At 38.5% G+C, this 19,108-nt stretch overlaps 1 protein-coding gene across 1 annotated transcript; it reads right to left on the bottom strand.

Annotated features, from left to right (window-relative positions):
* Positions 1-511: 511 nt before the first annotated feature.
* On the bottom strand, positions 512-9,105 carry dhcr7 (7-dehydrocholesterol reductase). Its single transcript, XM_072465331.1, has 7 exons — positions 9,006-9,105; positions 7,656-7,878; positions 7,489-7,579; positions 6,550-6,763; positions 5,401-5,605; positions 2,276-2,407; positions 512-1,001 (listed from the first exon to the last, which is right to left on the bottom strand). Exons 1-7 carry the CDS (start codon positions 9,101-9,103, stop codon positions 537-539), a joined length of 1,428 nt encoding a protein of 475 aa, XP_072321432.1. The 5' UTR covers positions 9,104-9,105; the 3' UTR covers positions 512-536.
* Positions 9,106-19,108: the final 10,003 nt, after the last annotated feature.

The raw sequence follows: 19,108 nt of genomic DNA, 5'->3' as shown, positions 1-19,108 counted from the left end.
GAACACTGATGTAAAGGACTTCTTTGTGCTTTATTTTGCATGTAAAGTTGATGCGTGTGTATTTCAAATGAGACAAGAATGTAATATTTATTGGCAGTATAAACGTTACGGCAGAAAAATGTTTGCCACAAATACAACTGTTAGGACCAGATACACAGACAGAATTCACACAGCACTAAATACAAAGAGGCTATTCATATATTAATTAAAGCCTATTATGGAAAGTATAATTGGTTTACATACCAAATTTGTTAGTATAGCCGTTTATGCATTTTTATTTATATATTTTTTCTAATTGTGACAAAATAACACGTCTACATCAGTTACAGTTTGGTCAGTCAGCAGTAGTTTTCCTTGTAATTTATTTTGTTCAAGGAGGCAAAAAAAACAGTCAGAAGTGCCTGAAACGACAGATAACATCTTTCTTAACGTAATATAAGTACATATACATACATACGCTGGTGTAAAAAGGCAGTAGTGACTGTGACGAGCTGATAATCGCTTCTCCAATTCCATTTTCTCATTTGCCAAACGTCCTAAAACACGCCCGGGACGAGTCGGTAAGGCACAGCTTCCGTGTACCGCCTCCAGTCTTTGCCGTATTTGCGCCCGCAGCGGTCCTCGTCCCTCACGCAGCGGTGGACGAGCAGGATGGTCATGTACACGATGTAGAAGTACGGGAGGGCGTGGTCGAATCCGCAGGCGGCGCAGTAGGCCAGCGACCCCATCAGGTCCCCCGTGTAGTTGAAGTGCCGGGCCACGCCCCAGAAGCCGGAGGTGAGGAGCTTGCTCTTGTGAACGCCGCCGTCCGCCGAGTGGTACGAGCACTCGATGTAGGCGGGCTTCTTCCCCCAGATGGCGCAGTCGCCCTCCGTGCGTCTGAACACGTCCTTCTGGTGGTTGGTGGAGCGGAAGATGTAGTAGCCCGCCAGGCCGAGGAGCAGGACGGCCAGGGCGTGGCCGTCGGAGAGCTGGACGGGGTGGTAGACCAAGTACAGGCCCTGGGAAAGGCACAAGCGTTTCAGGGGTTTTGGTGAAAAGTTTAAACATTTTAATCGCGACAAAAGAAGAAGAAATGAACAAGCTTTTTGCACATTGTTACTCTGCGTTCTGAAGAAACGTTTGAACCTCAGCGTTCCATCTGAATTAACTTATATATATATATATATATTGCTAATATGTTGGTTGACTATTCACATCCACTTTTCTGTGTCGATTACCACCTCTGCCCAAAAAACGTATACTGTATTTTCCGGACTATAAGTCCCACCTTTTTTCATAGTTTTGGTCAGGGTGCGACTTATACTTATATCCGGAACAACTTATATGTGATATTATTTGTTATTTTCACACTTGCAACCGCATTTCATACTCCAGTGCGACTTATATATGTTTTTTTCTTCTCTATTATGCATTTTTTTGGCTGATGTGACTTATACTCCAGTGCGACTTATAGTCCGGAAAATACGGTACTCATATTTCATAGCACCACCCTTAGCTTTGATCACAGCACATATTTGCAGACTTATTTTTGGACAGAGTACATCACAGTTTACATAGGAATTTGGAGCAGTTGGAGTAGTGACTTCTTTACCGAGTATTTATATTTGTCCATGAACTGTACACACCCATTCTTATATATACACCATAAATAATATAATAGTTTTGTTGTTTTATTGTGTTGAGTGTTTCCCATTTTAATATTTTTACCTTTTATATTTGTTTGATTGTATTCTTTACTTTCATATTAGATGTTTTTAGTACAACTTGATCATTTTAATAATATTGAATATTTTTGACGGCAATTTCTACTGCTGCTGTTCTTGTACTTTGCTGTTGTAGCGATGCAACTTTCCCATTGTTGTACAAATACCGTATTGTCTGGACTATAAGTCGCACCAGCCAAAGAAATGCATAATAGAGAAGAAAAAAACATATATAAGTCGCTCCGGAGTGTAAGGATAAGTAAATAAGTACAAATATAAGTATAAGTCGCACCCCGGCCAAAACGATGAAAAAAGGGGTGACTTATAGTCCGGAAAATACGGTATATGTTCTATTTTCTTATTATGTCTAAAAATAGTGACATAAAACTATTCCTACCACTCTGCTGCAAGAGAAGAAAAATCCATGATATAATCTAGATATCATTTACATTATACCGGTGTTACATCCTTTAGTATCGTATGGTCATGTGTTGTATATCGTATCGTCTGCTAGTCACTAAATTCAGCCGCGTTTGGAGGTTAAACGTCCAGATAAAGTGTGTATTTACCTGCAGTGTGTAAAGAAAAGGCAACCACACGCAGTCGCCCCAGCCCAGGTACCACCCGAAGTGATCGTGGCAGATATCGATGGTCTTCAAGTACCACGCCTCGTTCCAGAAGAAATCCAACACGTAAACAGCCTGGAACGGAAAAGAGTGACATGCGTGTACAATAAAGGTGTGCCAGAATATCGATATATCGTGATACAGTATGGACATCGTGGGCTGCCGCATCGATACAGCGCCACCAGTCATTTTTGGCATTATTTTGGGACCGCGCTACAATTGCGTCGCTCGTTTAGAGAAAGGAAACTGTTTGATTCCTAAAACCCACCCACTTTTCGAAAGCCTGGCTCATTGACTAGAATAATATGTCAATCAAACTGTTCTACGTCACTGTTTTAGCGTGCGAGGACAGCAGAAAGACTCACCGCGCGCGCGCAAAAAAGGGACGCTAAAGGGAAATTATTTTCAAAAGGATGTGCCAGACGAACCCGGGAACGTAAAAACTCATGGATGGTCTCGTTCTGTAGCTGAAAGTGTGAGGAAAACAAACATACCCAGCGCCATTTTGCATCCAGAGCAGCTGTTTTGCTATGGAAAGAGAAATGCGCCGGACGAGCTTTAGTTGTGATTTTTTTCACAGAAGAAAACGCTGTTTACTGAACTTTTTCTTCAAATGGGATCACGTCAGGAAAAACACAAGTGGATATTGTTTTTCTGTAGATTATTATGGACAGAACGAGTACAGCTACAGATGGATTGAACCTTGTTGAGTCCGTCATAAACCGCAAAACAAGTAAGAAACTCGTTATGAAAAGCTGAATTTGATCACAAACTATTGGTAATTGCTTATTGAGGCGTATTATTCAATGCAAATCAATGATATATTCGTTTTGTTGAGAAAATAACCTTTAAAATTATGTATAACTTGCTGGTATTGACAATGAAATTACCAGTCTAAAGTCTGTTTTTTACCCGTGCGCGGGCTGGCGGAGGTGAAGGCGTTAAAAACACAGTGACATATCGTGGAATATCATGAGCGTTTTATCGATTATCGCAAAATCGTGGCGTTATCGTATCAGGCAGGCTGAGGCCGGCTACAAGAGGAGGATGGAGGAGCAGCTGCAGCAAAAGAACATTCAGGGAGTGTGGAGGAGGCTGAAAACCATCTCGGGCTTCAAAATACCCCCTGCCCAGACAGAGGGGGATCTACAGTGGGTGAATGATTTAAATGCTCACTTCTTGAGATTTGATCGGTCACCCGCCCCTCCCCCTGCACAGCTGCATGCTCCCTCTTCCACAGCTGGACAATGCCCTGCATCTGTTCCTCTTCGCTTATCTGCCCCGGACCATCAGCTCCCCACTTCGCCTGGACTCACCCATCTCCCCAGCACACGGTCCCCCTGCCAACCACTGACTGTCACAGCAGCACAGGTGAGGAGTGAGCTGAAGAGGATTAAAGTGAGGAAGGCAGCAGGACCTGATGGCATCAGCCCCAGGCTCCTTAAGTCCTGCGCAGATGAACTGTGTGGAGTTATGGAGCATGTCTTCAACATGAGCCTGAAGCTGAGGGTGGTACCACAGGTCTGGAAGACCTCCTGTCTGGTACCTGTGCCTAAGACACCGCGCCCCAAAGACCTCAACAGCTTCAGGCCAGTGGCTCTCACGTCCCACCTGATGAAGACACTGGAGCGGCTGGTCCTGGACCACCTCCGCTCCACCGTGAGCTCAGCCATGGACCCGCTGCAGTTTGCATATCGGTCTGGCATCGGAGTGGAGGACGCCGTCATCTCCCTGCTGCACCGCTCTCTCTCTCACCTGGAGAAGCCTGGCAGCTCTGTGAGGATCCTGTTCTTCGATCTTTCCAGCGCCTTCAACACCATCCAGCCGCTGCTCCTGAGGGACAAGCTGGAGACGGCTGGTGTGGAGTATGACCTGGCAGAGTGGATCCTGGACTACCTCACAGACCGACCCCAGTTTGTGAGAGCCCAGGACTGTGTGTCTGACACTCGGACCTGCAGTGTGGGGGCGCCCCAGGGCACTGTCCTTGCGCCCTTTCTCTTCACCCTTTACACTGCAGACTTCAGACATGACACGGACAGCTGTGTCCTGCAGAAGTTCTCTGACGACTCTGCCATCATCGGACTCATCACGGACGACGATGATGTGGAGTACAGAGGACTGGCACAGGACTTTGTGGACTGGTGTCAGCGGAACCACCTCCTCATCAACGCGGGGAAGACCAAGGAGATGGTGGTGGATTTCCGCAGACGCCACCCCACTGCCCCTGTTTGTGGTTCATCTGAACCACAAACTGGACTGGACTCATAACACAGACGCACTGTACAGGAAGAGCCAGAGTCGGCTCTACCTCCTGAGGAGACTCAGGTCTTTTCGAGTGACAGGGCCACTCCTGAAGACCTTCTACGACTCTGTGGTGGCATCAGCTCCTGTAGGTGTGGCCTGCTGGAGCAGCAGCATCACAGAGAGGGAGAGGAAGAGGCTGGACAGAGTCATCAAGAAGTCCAGCTCCGTCCTGGGCTGTGCTCTGGACTCGGTGCAGGAGGTGGGGGACAGGAGGGTCCTGGCTAGATTCACATCTATGCTGGACCATGAGTGTCGCCCCCTGCAGGACACTCTCTCCGCTCTGGAGAGCAGCTTCAGTGAGAGACTGATCCACCCTCGATGTGTGAAGGAAAGGTTCCGTAGGTCTTTCCTTCCTGCTGCTGTCAGACTTTATAACAAAAACTGTTAGTACTGAACACTCGCAATACTGACCTAACCATGTGCAATTCTGTCATATGTGCAATTGCTGTTGTGATTCATGTGCAATTCATGTGCAATTACTGTGAAATTCATGTGCAATCTATGTGCTGTCGTGACACATATTCATGTGCAATTACTGTCGTGATCACATGCAATGGTATTTATTTATGTATTTATTTGTCTATGGGAGTTTTTGTTTATTTATAGGAGATCTTCTACTGAAAGTGTTTTTCAGACTTCCTATAAGTGATCTGTTCTTCTGGATCTACCTCTGTATCTTCCTGCGTTGCACCAATGAAATTTCCCCATGTGGGACAATAAAGGAATATCTTATCTTATCGCGAGCCGTGTATCGTGTGTCGCACCTGTAAAACGTTGACCAGGAGCATGGAGTTGGTGACGTGTCCGTACAGCTCCTGCTGCTTGGCCGCGTACGAGAGGTTGATGAGAGTCCACGCCACGATTCCCGGGCGACCGTTGAAGAAGAGCTTGAAGTCGAACCACTTCCCGATCCGAGGGTTGAACTCGATGCCCATCATGTAGTTGTAGAAGATGTTTCCGGTGAACTTGCTGCGAAAAGACAAAGAGACAAGAATAAAGACTTTGCATTCATTTGGTTGGAAAGGTTTGACGATAGTTTTGAATGCGATGGTCCGATTGTTGACCCGGTTTAAAAATAAATAAAATAAATAAAATAAATAAAATAAATAAAATAAATAAAATAAATAAAATAAATAAAATAATTGTATTTATGTCTAAAAACAGCGAGAAATAGATTGACAAAAAACAAAAAATCAGGAAAATGTTTTATCAAGAGCACCACATTTAATAGTAATCAAAAATCTACGCAACGTTAAATTTGATTGAAATAGATTTAGATGTGTGATCATTTTAAGGCCAGAACATGTGGTAAATATTCATCATAGTTTTACTTTCGTAAGTAAAAAATAAAGGTTTTAAATCACAGTAAGAGGCGGTTTACTCTTAAGTAACACAGTTTTCTGTTTTCAATTCAAATGATCGTTCAACAATATAAAAGGTGCAATTTGGTATTACTGTTAGTCAAATCATAGCTATTGTGTGATTTGGATTTTGGCTCTTGTTTTCATGGTTGCTAGGAAACAGTTTTGGGATTACCTCTACCCGTGTCAGATAGTACCATTATAAACTTTACAAAAATTGTCAAACTGGGCACAAATAGTCAAAATATTCAGTCAAATCTGAAATATAATAGTGTTCACTACGTTTCAGTGAAATGTGTGCTTCTTCCACCGATGTCTTCAAAGTGCCCTGGGGCAGACTGACGGAAGAGAGGCCGCCAATTTGTGCCATCGGCCCCTCTGACCACCAATCACTCACACGCCACATTCATACTCGGCAGGATGAAGTGTCCCGCTACAGGACAGAACATAGTGCGCTAAACAAACACATTTCTACATTGCAAACGTTGTCACGATTAACAACGATGCGCTCGACTCTCCTTTCGACAGCGACGCTAAAGCGCTAAAGCTCACCAGTCTTCTGCGTTGGTGGGGAACATGTAGGCCTTGAAGAAAGCGAAGGTGGACACGGCGTAGCCCAGGACGTTGGTGCACCACAGCAGGGGGATCCAGTTGTCCACGATGATGGTGGGAGAGAACCAGTGGAAGTACTGGGCGTTCGCAAACCAGAGCGCGTGAGTGATGAGCCAGCACTGCAGCCCGTTGATCTCATACCGGTTTATGAGGCCTAAAGTACAGCAGGTTACAAACATATACATGAATAAATACCGTATTTTCCGGAGTATAAGTCGCACCAGCCAAAAAATGCATAATAGAGAAGAAAAAAAACATATATAAGTCGCACTGGAGTATAAAATGCAGTTGCAAGTGTGAAAATAACAAATAATATCACATATAAGTCACTCCGGAGTATAAGTATATAAGTATGAATATAAGTATAAGTCGCACCCCGGCCAAAACTATGAAAAAAGGTGCGACTTGTAGTCCGCAAATTAAGGTAAATACAATTGTGTGTTTTTGTAATCGTTTTTCATGCTTTATAGACGTGAGGTGACACTTTTTCAAAATAAACTATTTTTTTGGGGGGGGTTTGGGGTAATTTGGGATAATACTGATGCTTTGGTAAACTTGTTAGCATGTTCTTTATGCTATAGTTATCTGAATAACTGTTCATATGTTACGTTAACATACCAGACACTTACCACAGTTCTGTCTGTGCCTCATGTAGCTGAAGGTGTAAGCGTGAATACCTATTCACCATGTTCTCTCATCTGTTATTATTTTAAACTGCATTTCAAGATTAAATGTCTGTTCTTGGTCTTGAATGTTTTTTTCTTCTCTATTATGCATTTTTTTGCCTGGTGCGACTTATACACAGGAAAATACTGTAAATGAAAAAATACCTATGTATACATCGGTACCTACATAGTATCTATATTTATATTACATTACCTGCAGGCGTGCGTGCTCCGTCCTGGACCCCACCAACATATCCTGGGATTATTTTATGAAGAATATCCGGAATACACATGTACAAGAACACCTAAGCAACAAACAAACAAACAAACATTTACTTTCAATGCATTCTCCATTTTGAGCGCATTCCTGTGTGAACTTACCTGGAAAGAGACCCAGATGGCGTATATTTTGGCTGCAGACCAGGTGAAGGAGGGCGAGCGCTCAAAGATGGAGCCCACGCTGGCCTCTCCGCTGATCAGGTCCAGCAGAGGCGCGGTCACGGAGCACTGGTACTGGTCACACGCCATGACGAAGAAGAACACGATGAACGGGGCGAAGCAGAGCAAGACGACCACGCCCGTTAAAGAGAACCAGTCCACCTCCCTGGGAAAAACGCAGAGGAGAATCACGTACAGCGCCCTCTACAGACGATGGAATGTCTGCTCTGCTTGTCTTTAGTCAGGCCGCAGAATATATCACTAAAGTATATCAAGTATCAGTGTCACAACAAACTAAATATATGGCAAAGGTAGTGAAAAAGTGGAAGAAGGAAGATTTTATTCCTGCTTTTCCTGATTCAATCCAGGTTTGTCTTGATTTGATCTTGATTTTATCCCTGTTAAGTTGATTATTTTCAAGCGTTTGACTAATACATTACGACATTGACATATTTATTCTAATCTAACTGAAATATCGGTATCCAAAAGTATATAAGTATGAATATAAGTATAAGTCGCACCCCGGCAACAACTATGAAAAAAGGTTCAACTTATAGTCCGGAAAATATTATTGTATTATTATTATAGTACGGTAAATACAATTGTGTGTTTTTGTAATCGTTTTTCATGCTTTATAGACGTGAGGGTGATTATTTTCAAGCGTTTGACTAATACATTACGACATTGACATATTTATTCTAATCTAATTGAAATATCTGTGTCCAAAAGTTTATTCAAATATTGCAATAATAATGATAATGCAGCATTTTTTTAATGCAGCATAAACGACTCGCTTACAAACTTTAAGATTATTGCGATTATTGCGAGAAAAAACATCACGATTTAACGTTTATAGAGACTAAACAACAGTGAAATCTTTATTATTTTTCATTCCCCTGGTCTAACATGTCACTAATCCTCAAGTTCGTTACCGGCTTCACATCAAAATGAAATAAAATGTGACAAAAACAGCCGGATGAAAACGTTATTTACGTTCAGCTCTATTTTTTGGGCTATAAAATTGTCCCGATTCTTCATTTTTGATTCTTACGATTACATTGTGCCCTGAATAATGACAATAATCGATTAACCAAATAATAACCTTGACACCCCTACTTCCCAAACTAGGTGAATCCACTACTTCCACAGATATCCAGCCCAAGGACAGAACATAGACTGGTCAGAGGGGTTCAAACTGGCAATCCTCTGGTTATAGGAGGTACATTTTAGCACGAGGCAGTACATTACAACACAATATTAAATGGGTGACGTGTAGACAGACAAAAGACAAACCATGCTCGTCCCCACTGTCCCGCCTCCTCAGCTGTCCCAGAGGATTTCCCATTGGTGGTGGGCTGCGTGCGCCTCCTAGTGGCCTCTGTGGAGCTCATCTCTGGAGAAGAACCAGAAATAACAGATTACACAGCTGGACATTGCACTTTGAACCGTAATGCAGCACTTATAAGACACGATAAATCAACTGTGCTCATGGTTTCTAGTTTAAAAAGACGTGATAGTGATAGAATGAACATGAGCAAAGGTTGTAAGGTCAGAGGGGAAATGGTGCATGGCCTTGAAAATGGCAGATAACAATCAAACAAATAAACAAAAAAGGTTGAATTGGCAAACGGTAAGACATTTCAGCACATTCTTTGTCTGAAACATGCTTAAACTCTCATCTAACACACTACAGTTGTCACATGAGTTTACTTTAACACACTTTATTCCCCATAACAACACCATGTTTGTGGCTGTCAAAACAAAAACCGGTGGGTGGAATGAAAAAAGCAGTTGCAAATGGGAAATAATACTTGTAGGTTTTAGCTCACTTCTTAAAAAAAGAGTAAAAAGAAACAAAAAGCACAATAAAAAACCGTATGAACAATAATAGACCACCAGATGTGCAGTTCCACGCGCAATTACGCACCAATGTTAGCCCCAAAACATGCACAAAGCTAGCTCCAAAACATGCACAATGCTAACCCTAAAACGTGCACAATGTTAGCCGTAAAAGATGCACAAAGCTCGGACTGCGCCGCACTCACCCGCAGATGTAGAAGAAGCAAAGACGCGCTCCTCTTTTCCTCCTGTTCCTGCTCCAGCTTCTGCTCGTGACGCGATGGGCCGCGGAGAAGCCACGCCCCATAGCGCCACGACGTACGAAGTGTCGGCCAATGGGATCGACGGATGGGCGGGCCAGAGGTTGTGTGCGGGTCGGTGATTGGACGAGAGAGACGTCGGCCGTGTGTGGACGATTACACAAGGTAAACAAACTGTACGTAACGTGTGGAGTATTGTGTCATATTCACGTGTGGTTTAACTTTGCTGTTGATGTAATGAGGCCAAACGGGAGGTTTTTAATGCATTTAGTTATTATAAATGTGGCAGACTACAAAGATAAATGCATTTAGTTATAATAAGTGTGGTAGACTACAAAGATAATGCATTTAGTTATAATAAGTGTGGTAGACTACAAAGATAAATGCATTTAGTTATAATAAGTGTGGTAGACTACAAAGATAAATGAATTTAGTTATATTAAGTGTGGTAGACTACAAAGATAAATGCATTTAGTTATAATAAGTGTGGTAGACTACAAAGATAAATGCATTTAGTTATAATAAGTGTGGTAGACTACAAAGATAAATGCATTTAGTTATATTAAGTGTGGTAGACTACAAAGATAAATGCATTTAGTTATTATAAGTGTGGTAGACTACAAAGCTAAATGCAGTTATAATAAGTGTGGTAGACTATAAAGATAAATGCATTTAGTTATAATAAGTGTAGTAGACTACAAAGATAATGCATTTAGTTATAATAAGTGTGGTAGACTACAAAGATAAATGCATTTAGTTATAATAAGTGTGGTAGACTACAAAGATAAATGCATTTAGTTATAATAAGTGTGGTAGACTACAAAGATAAATGCATTTAGTTATAATAAGTGTGGTAGACTACAAAGATAAATGCATTTAGTTATAATAAGTGTGGTAGACTACAAAGATAAATGCAGTTATAATAAGTGTGGTAGACTACAAAGGTAAATGCATTTAGTTATAATAAGTGTGGCAGACTATAAAGATAAATGCATTTAGTTATAATAAGTGTGGTAGACTACAAAGCTAAATGCATTTAGTTATAATAAGTGTGGTAGACTACAAAGATAATTGCATTTAGTTATTATAAGTGTGGTAGACTACAAAGATAAATGCATTTAGTTATAATAAGTGTGGCAGACTATAAAGATAAATGCATTTAGTTATAATAAGTGTGGTAGACTACAAAGCTAAATGCATTTAGTTATTATAAGTGTGGTAGACTACAAAGATAAATGCAGTTATAATAAGTGTGGTAGACTATAAAGATAAATGCATTTAGTTATAATAAGTGTGGTAGACTACAAAGATAAATGCATTTAGTTATATTAAGTGTGGTAGACTACAAAGATAAATGCATTTAGTTATAATAAGTGTGGTAGACTACAAAGATAAATGCATTTAGTTATAATAAGTGTGGTAGACTACAAAGATAAATGCATTTAGTTATAATAAGTGTGGTAGACTACAAAGATAAATGCATTTAGTTATAATAAGTGTGGTAGACTACAAAGATAAATGCATTTAGTTATAATAAGTGTGGTAGACTACAAAGATAAATGCATTTAGTTATAATAAGTGTGGTAGACTACAAAGATAAATGCATTTAGTTATAATAAGTGTGGTAGACTATAAAGATAAATGCATTTAGTTATAATAAGTGTAGTAGACTACAAAGATAATGCATTTAGTTATAATAAGTGTGGTAGACTACAAAGCTAAATGCATTTAGTTATAATAAGTGTGGTAGACTACAAAGATAATTGCATTTAGTTATTATAAGTGTGGTAGACTACAAAGATAAATGCATTTAGTTATAATAAGTGTGGTAGACTACAAAGATAAATGCATTTAGTTATAATAAGTGTAGTAGACTACAAAGATAAATGCATTTAGTTATAATAAGTGTGGTAGACTATAAAGATAAATGCATTTAGTTATATTAAGTGTGGTAGACTACAAAGATAAATGCATTTAGTTATAATAAGTGTGGTAGACTACAAAGATAAATGCATTTAGTTATAATAAGTGTGGTAGACTACAAAGATAAATGCATTTAGTTATTATAAGTGTGGCAGACTATAAAGATAAATGCATTTAGTTATAATAAGTGTGGCAGACTATAAAGATAAATGCATTTAGTTATATTAAGTGTGGTAGACTATAAAGATAAATGCATTTAGTTATATTAAGTGTGGTAGACTACAAAGATAAATGCATTTAGTTATAATAAGTGTGGCAGACTATAAAGATAAATGCATTTAGTTATAATAAGTGTGGTAGACTACAAAGATAAATGCATTTAGTTATAATAAGTGTGGTAGACTACAAAGATAAATGCAGTTATAATAAGTGTGGTAGACTATAAAGATAAATGCATTTAGTTATAATAAGTGTGGTAGACTACACAGATAAATGCATTTAGTTATAATAAGTGTGGTAGACTACAAAGATAAATGCATTTAGTTATAATAAGTGTGGTAGACTACAAAGATAAATGCATTTAGTTATTATAAGTGTGGCAGACTATAAAGATAAATGCATTTAGTTATATTAAGTGTGGTAGACTACAAAGATAAATGCATTTAGTTATAATAAGTGTGGTAGACTACAAAGATAAATGCATTTAGTTATAATAAGTGTGGTAGACTACAAAGATAAATGCATTTAGTTATAATAAGTGTAGTAGACTACAAAGATAAATGCATTTAGTTATAATAAGTGTGGTAGACTACAAAGATAAATGCATTTAGTTATAATAAGTGTGGTAGACTACAAAGATAAATGCATTTAGTTATATTAAGTGTGGTAGACTACAAAGATAAATGCATTTAGTTATAATAAGTGTGGTAGACTACAAAGATAAATGCAGTTATAATAAGTGTGGTAGACTATAAAGATAAATGCATTTAGTTATAATAAGTGTGGTAGACTACAAAGATAAATGCATTTAGTTATAATAAGTGTGGTAGACTACAAAGATAAATGCATTTAGTTATAATAAGTGTGGTAGACTACAAAGATAAATGCATTTAGTTATATTAAGTGTGGTAGACTACAAAGATAAATGCATTTAGTTATATTAAGTGTGGTAGACTACAAAGATAAATGCAGTTATAATAAGTGTGGTAGACTACAAAGGTAAATGCATTTAGTTATATTAAGTGTGGTAGACTACAAAGATAAATGCATTTAGTTATATTAAGTGTGGTAGACTACAAAGATAAATGCATTTAGTTATAATAAGTGTGGTAGACTACAAAGATAAATGCATTTATAATAAGTGTGGTAGACTACAAAGGTAAATGCATTTAGTTATAATAAGTGTGGTAGACTACAAAGATAAATGCATTTAGTTATATTAAGTGTGGTAGACTACAAAGATAAATGCATTTAGTTATAATAAGTGTGGTAGACTACAAAGATAAATGCATTTATAATAAGTGTGGTAGACTACAAAGATAAATGCATTTAGTTATATTAAGTGTGGTTGACTACAAAGATAAATGCATTTAGTTATAATAAGTGTGGTAGACTACAAAGATAAATGCATTTATAATAAGTGTGGTAGACTACAAAGATAAATGCATTTAGTTATATTAAGTGTGGTTGACTACAAAGATAAAACGCAAACCTGTTTTATTTCAAAAGAATAGTAAAAAAAATAGAGAAAAAAAAGACAACTTATGCATTCTTATTTTGCTGTTTGTAAAAATGTGGTTTTCAGAATGATGAGAGAATAATAGTGATTCACACATAAAGTTGAGACACTGAATGTTTTTATTATTGAAATATAATTGTGAACTTATGTTGTGGTTTACTTACATCAATACAAAGTTGTATCACAATTTTTCATCATTTAATGACTAAAATGGACAAAATTGCAGGTTTAAATTTCTTGCTACATTTCGTTGACATAATTAGTTATAAAATATTTTGGGGAGTATTTGTTGAGTAAACTATACAGATCTTACTGAAAATCATGCAAAAAAAACAAACAAATACAATAAAATAAAATAAATAAAAAAGATTCTAGTTGAAACTGTAATAAATCAGGCTTTGAAGTAGATATCAACACATCTTTTAGCACGATCCATCAAAATAAATTAGATATAAAATAATGTCCTTTGAACCAATGAATGCAACTGGATTAAATGAAATAATAATAATAATGTTGTTGTTTCCAGGTGAAAGTTCAAAATCAGAAAGTTTTATTGTCATTGTCAATGAACAGGAGTCAAAACTTTGGTATTAAACTGTAACATACAAACATGAATAATGACAGTAAAAATATATGCAAAAAAATGCAAGCATAAACATTTAGAATAAAATAAATAAAATAGGCTGAGAACAAAATGACCAAAATGTAAAAAGTGTTGAGTATTTCATCTTAAAGCAAAACAAAAATATACAGTTTAACCCTATTTAGTTTAATGTCTTACGCCTGCTGTTTTCATTGGTAATAATATTTTATGTTATTAACGATTTACTATTATTATTATTAATTAGGCTTATTTTTGGCTATGCACTTTAATCTCTGACCACACGAGGGAGCCATTTCTCTTTTTTATGTCTGTTTAACCATTTCTGCAGTTGTATAATTGCTTTTCCATCATCAGTGTAATATATAAGCTCATTTATTGATGCAAAATCTCTCCGACAATAAAGCTGTTGATGAGTAGAAATGAGAATATTCTGTTGCAGCATTCAGCCTGTTCGGATGCACAATAAATGAACAATAAACGGTAAATTTGGAGATCGGTGTAGAGATCTGGTGTTCTCCCTGTGCCTGGGCGGAGTTCCTCTGGGTGTCCACGTTTCCCCGGCAACTCAAAATGATGCACACTCTTTAAGCCGTTATATAGACGTTAGAGTGACGTTATATAGACTCTTTAAAAGTTGATAAACTGGAGTAGAGATGTAGATGTAATAGTTGAAGTGGAATACAAAGCAATTTCAATAAAGATGCTATTTTTTTTTGTTATAAAGACTCAAAATCATCAGTCTGTTGCAAGTTTAATTGAAAATTCATCTGGTTTTCTAAATTCTGCCTCCAGTAACCTGCATTTTAAAGGGTCTAAAAAGTACATTTTCACCGCATGTTACTTCGATCTGTTTATCTGTGATTATTCTCACATTTTCTAAGTTTTTACTGTTTTGATATCACACATATGACCTCTCTTTCAGTTCTCCTGCAGACTTCTACCCACGCCTCTTCAGTCGACGCTGCACGTGCCTCGTTTTGCCTCCTGTCTTTGATGTAGCGCCTCGTTGCCGCGCTGTGTCCGGACAGTGTGCCGTATCCGGGCAACGCTGGAGACGCTACATCATCAGAATGTCTCTCTACAATCCAAAAGAAAAGAAACATGAGCTTTTTATCATCGTTGCTTGCTTGTTTTACACTGATAAAAGGCTAAATTTGAGTTGTACCAGATGGACCGAGATGTAGTTGAACACATTTTCCAGAAGGTTGCATTTGTGGCATCCAAAGGTTTAAAACTGACTGAATGAATCGACCCAAAAGACGTGACTGTTTTAAGCTGAAAGGTCTTAAAGTTATAAGAGTCAAATAACCAGTTTTTGTAGCCGGTGCATAACAAAAACGATAAATTTGAACATTTAAGGATCATAATTTGAGATTTCTTTCAAAAATAGTAAATGTCTCAAAAGCTTGATTGCACTAACCTCATTGGTACATTCATTTTCTTATTTCTGGCTAAATTATCCTCATAATATCCTAACAATCCTGTCAAAAATGTCATAATGCAAGTTAAATAATCAATGCAAATCTTCCAGACTCAAATATACTCAATCCAGAAGCTGCGTTTAAGTCATTTAACCAACTCGATGACTATTTTACAGCATACGACAAACTTTATGCACCTTTTTGGAACGTTTGGCCCATTTTGAAGCAGGTTTATCGAAAAGAAAGAATGCAGGGTGTGAAATGAATGGTATTTGCATTGAAATGAATGGTATTTGCATGATCAATATTGAAAGAGGCGTCAGAGGCTTGTGCTGTGTTGTGGGGGCCAGGCTGACTGACACTTCCTGCTCTAATCGTGTCCCCCGGGAGGTCACACATTTCTGTATGCATAACTAAATCATACAAATCTGAGTCAGTTCTGTGCACGCTGCCAAAACGTAACCTACATGTTGTTTAGATGTTTCAAGGTGGAATGTTTTAGTTTTAAGCTAAATTGTCTGTTCGAGGAGTTTCTTATCTTGTATAAAACGTTTTTTTAAAGAATTCACCTTGAAATTAGTTCAGAAATCACAAACAAACAAAAAAAATAATAGATTTGTCTTGAAATTATTATTAATCCAGCCAAAATTCCCTTAAAAAAATTAGTGCAACAAACAAATATATATACATACAAAAACATGATTGACAAAAAAGTAAAAAAAAAAAAAATAATAATTCAACAAACTGAATAAATCAAATAAAAATCGAATAAAAAATATGATTGGCTAAAAAGTAAAAACAATGGATAAAACAAACTGAATAAATATAAATTTGTCAAAAACATTCAAAAACATGATTGATTTAACTGTAAAAAATCACACAAACCTAAATTCGTCAAATAAGAACCACAATGAGCTTAGTAAATCTAAATTGATCAAATACGATTCCACATTGCAGTCCTCGTCTGCAGTGTGTGGACGGTGTGTGGACGGTGTGTGTACGGTGTGTGTGCGGTGTGTGTACGGTGTGTGTACGGTGTGTGGACGGTGTGTGTACGGTGTGTGTACAGTGTGTGGACGGTGTGTGGACGGTGTGTGTACAGTGTGTGGACGGTGTGTGTACGGTGTGTGTGCGGTGTGTGTACGGTGTGTGTACGGTGTGTGTACGGTGTGTGTACGGTGTGTGTACGGTGTGTGTATGGTGTGTGTACAGTGTGTGTATGGTGTGTGTACAGTGTGTGGACGGTGTGTGGACGGTGTGTGTACAGTGTGTGGACGGTGTGTGTACGGTGTGTGTGCGGTGTGTGTACGGTGTGTGTACGGTGTGTGTACGGTGTGTGTACGGTGTGTGTACGGTGTGTGTACGGTGTGTGTATGGTGTGTGTACAGTGTGTGTATGGTGTGTGTACAGTGTGTGGACGGTGTGTGGACGGTGTGTGTACAGTGTGTGGACGGTGTGTGGACGGGGGTCTTTGTTGGTCTTCTGAACGTCTGATGACTAAACAGAGGTCTGGGCTGTGTTAGAGACGCAGTGCAACACACGTCGTTAATAATTCACCATAAATGAAAGTGAAAAATTAATGAGAGCAGATCCTGTGTATGAGCTTCCTCCCCCTCCCCCCTCCCCCCCTCCCCCTCTGGTTAACACACACATTAATCTGTTATTATTTTAAATTTCATTTCAAGATGAAATGTCTGTTCTTGGTCTGGGATTTGATCAAATACATTTCCCCAAAAATGAGACTTATACTGCGACTTATATATGTGTTTTTTTCTTCTCTTTTATGCATTTTCTGGCTGGTGCGACTTATACTCCGGAGCAATTTATAGTCCGGAAAATACAGTATTCACTTTTTTTCCACATTTTTCCATAAGTAAATCTCCTCTAGTAGTCACAGTTAGACGTTACTATTCTTACTCTTCTTACACACAGTACAATACTAACATCTGTGCGCCGCGATCACAAATACACAGCGGAGGAAGCCGTATTTCAGTCGACGATCTGTCATTGTAAATCAGTATAATTTGGTTAAGGACTCATAGTGTGGTCTGTGTTTCGTGTGCAGAGACTTGACAAATGACACGATTGTCTCCTGGGACCTGCAGAATACAGATGGACGTCCCGGCGAGTCACATGCTTATTTATAGAACACCAATATTCACGGCTGGAGCGGCAGCACACACTTTACTGTCTGTCGAACGTGAAACTTCAGAGAAAAACATCATCATCATCATGCAAACCGTCTATCAGAAGCTTTTAGGCAGGTGCTATTATGTTTTTGTCATCGGAACGTTCCTGAAGTTGTAGTTTGTCTCATCCACTTGAGTCATTTTTTGCCCCTTAAGCAAGGAATTTAAACTCTTCTTCGTGCAATTTAAATGTGAAAGGCTCTATATTTAGCTCTTTAAGCGCAGGGCTGAAATGAATAGCAGGAAGTAAAACTACAACGGAAACAAGATAAGTGATTTCAAAATAAAACTGACCAAACGGGCAAAAGAAATACCACAAAAAAAACAAAAAAAAACTTGTAAATGAATGAATGCAAGACAGATACGTTTAATGTCACACTGCGGCACATTTATTAACATCACCGTGGCGACAAGGACCTTCCACTGGCCGAGTTACGTAGTGCACCTTTGAATATATGAAAACATAATATACCAAACATGTTAAAGTGTGTGATTAAAAAAATACCGTATTTTCCGGACTATAGTATATATAGTTTTGGCCGGGGTGCGACTTATACTCCAGAGCGACTTATATGTGATGTTATTTGTTATTTTCACACTGACGACCACAAGAGGGTGCTCTAGGCTCTAAGCGACGCAGAATAAGAATCTGCACTTCCTCTACCTCTGGAGTTTGTGGAGTTGTTTAGAAGTGACACAGAGGAAGAAGAATTCAGTGGATTTAGTGATTTGGGGTAAAACTGATGCTTTGGTAAACTTGTTAGCATGTTCTTTATGCTATAGTTATCTGAATAACTGTTAATATGTTACGTTAACATACCAGACACTTACCACAGTTCTGTCTGTGCCTCATGTAGCTGAAGGTGTTAGCGTTAGCATACGTACACCTATTCACCATGTTCTCTAATCTGTTATTATTTTAAACTGTATTTCAAGATGAAATGTCTGTTCTTTGTCTTGGATTTTATCAAATACATTTCAAAAATGTGACTTATATATGTTTTTTTCTTCTCTATAATAGATTTTTTGGCTGGTGCGACTTATACTCCGGAGCGGAAAATACGGGTGGATTTTAGCGTTCAAACAATCGTTGCCAAAACATTAAACTACTGTATATTTCTGCGACGTTGACCGTGCTCAAGTTGTGTGACCTGGAAATAAGAGCCGTCATTTCTCACTTGTTAATTGTTGTTGTTGAAGAGCTAGCATCGCACGTGTAGCGAGTAATGCCGTCATAATTACTCGGGATTCCTGAGGCAACTATATAAGTGAAAACACGGCTCTGACGGAGGAAAAGCTGAAAATACCCATTGAAAGAAATTGTGTGGTGATGAAGCACAATATTGGAAGGTTTTTGGCAAATGTTTAGGTTTATCATTTTTACTTCCTGATTGTAAATTATGACATCACAATTGATCCATA

This window comes from Eucyclogobius newberryi, unplaced genomic scaffold (genome assembly GCF_026437365.1).
Source record: "Eucyclogobius newberryi isolate DKJ021-1_F unplaced genomic scaffold, fEucNew1.0.hap1 SCAF_5, whole genome shotgun sequence".
Taxonomy (NCBI): Eukaryota; Metazoa; Chordata; class Actinopteri; order Gobiiformes; family Gobiidae; genus Eucyclogobius; species Eucyclogobius newberryi.
This window is presented reverse-complemented; position numbering and strand designations above follow the sequence as displayed.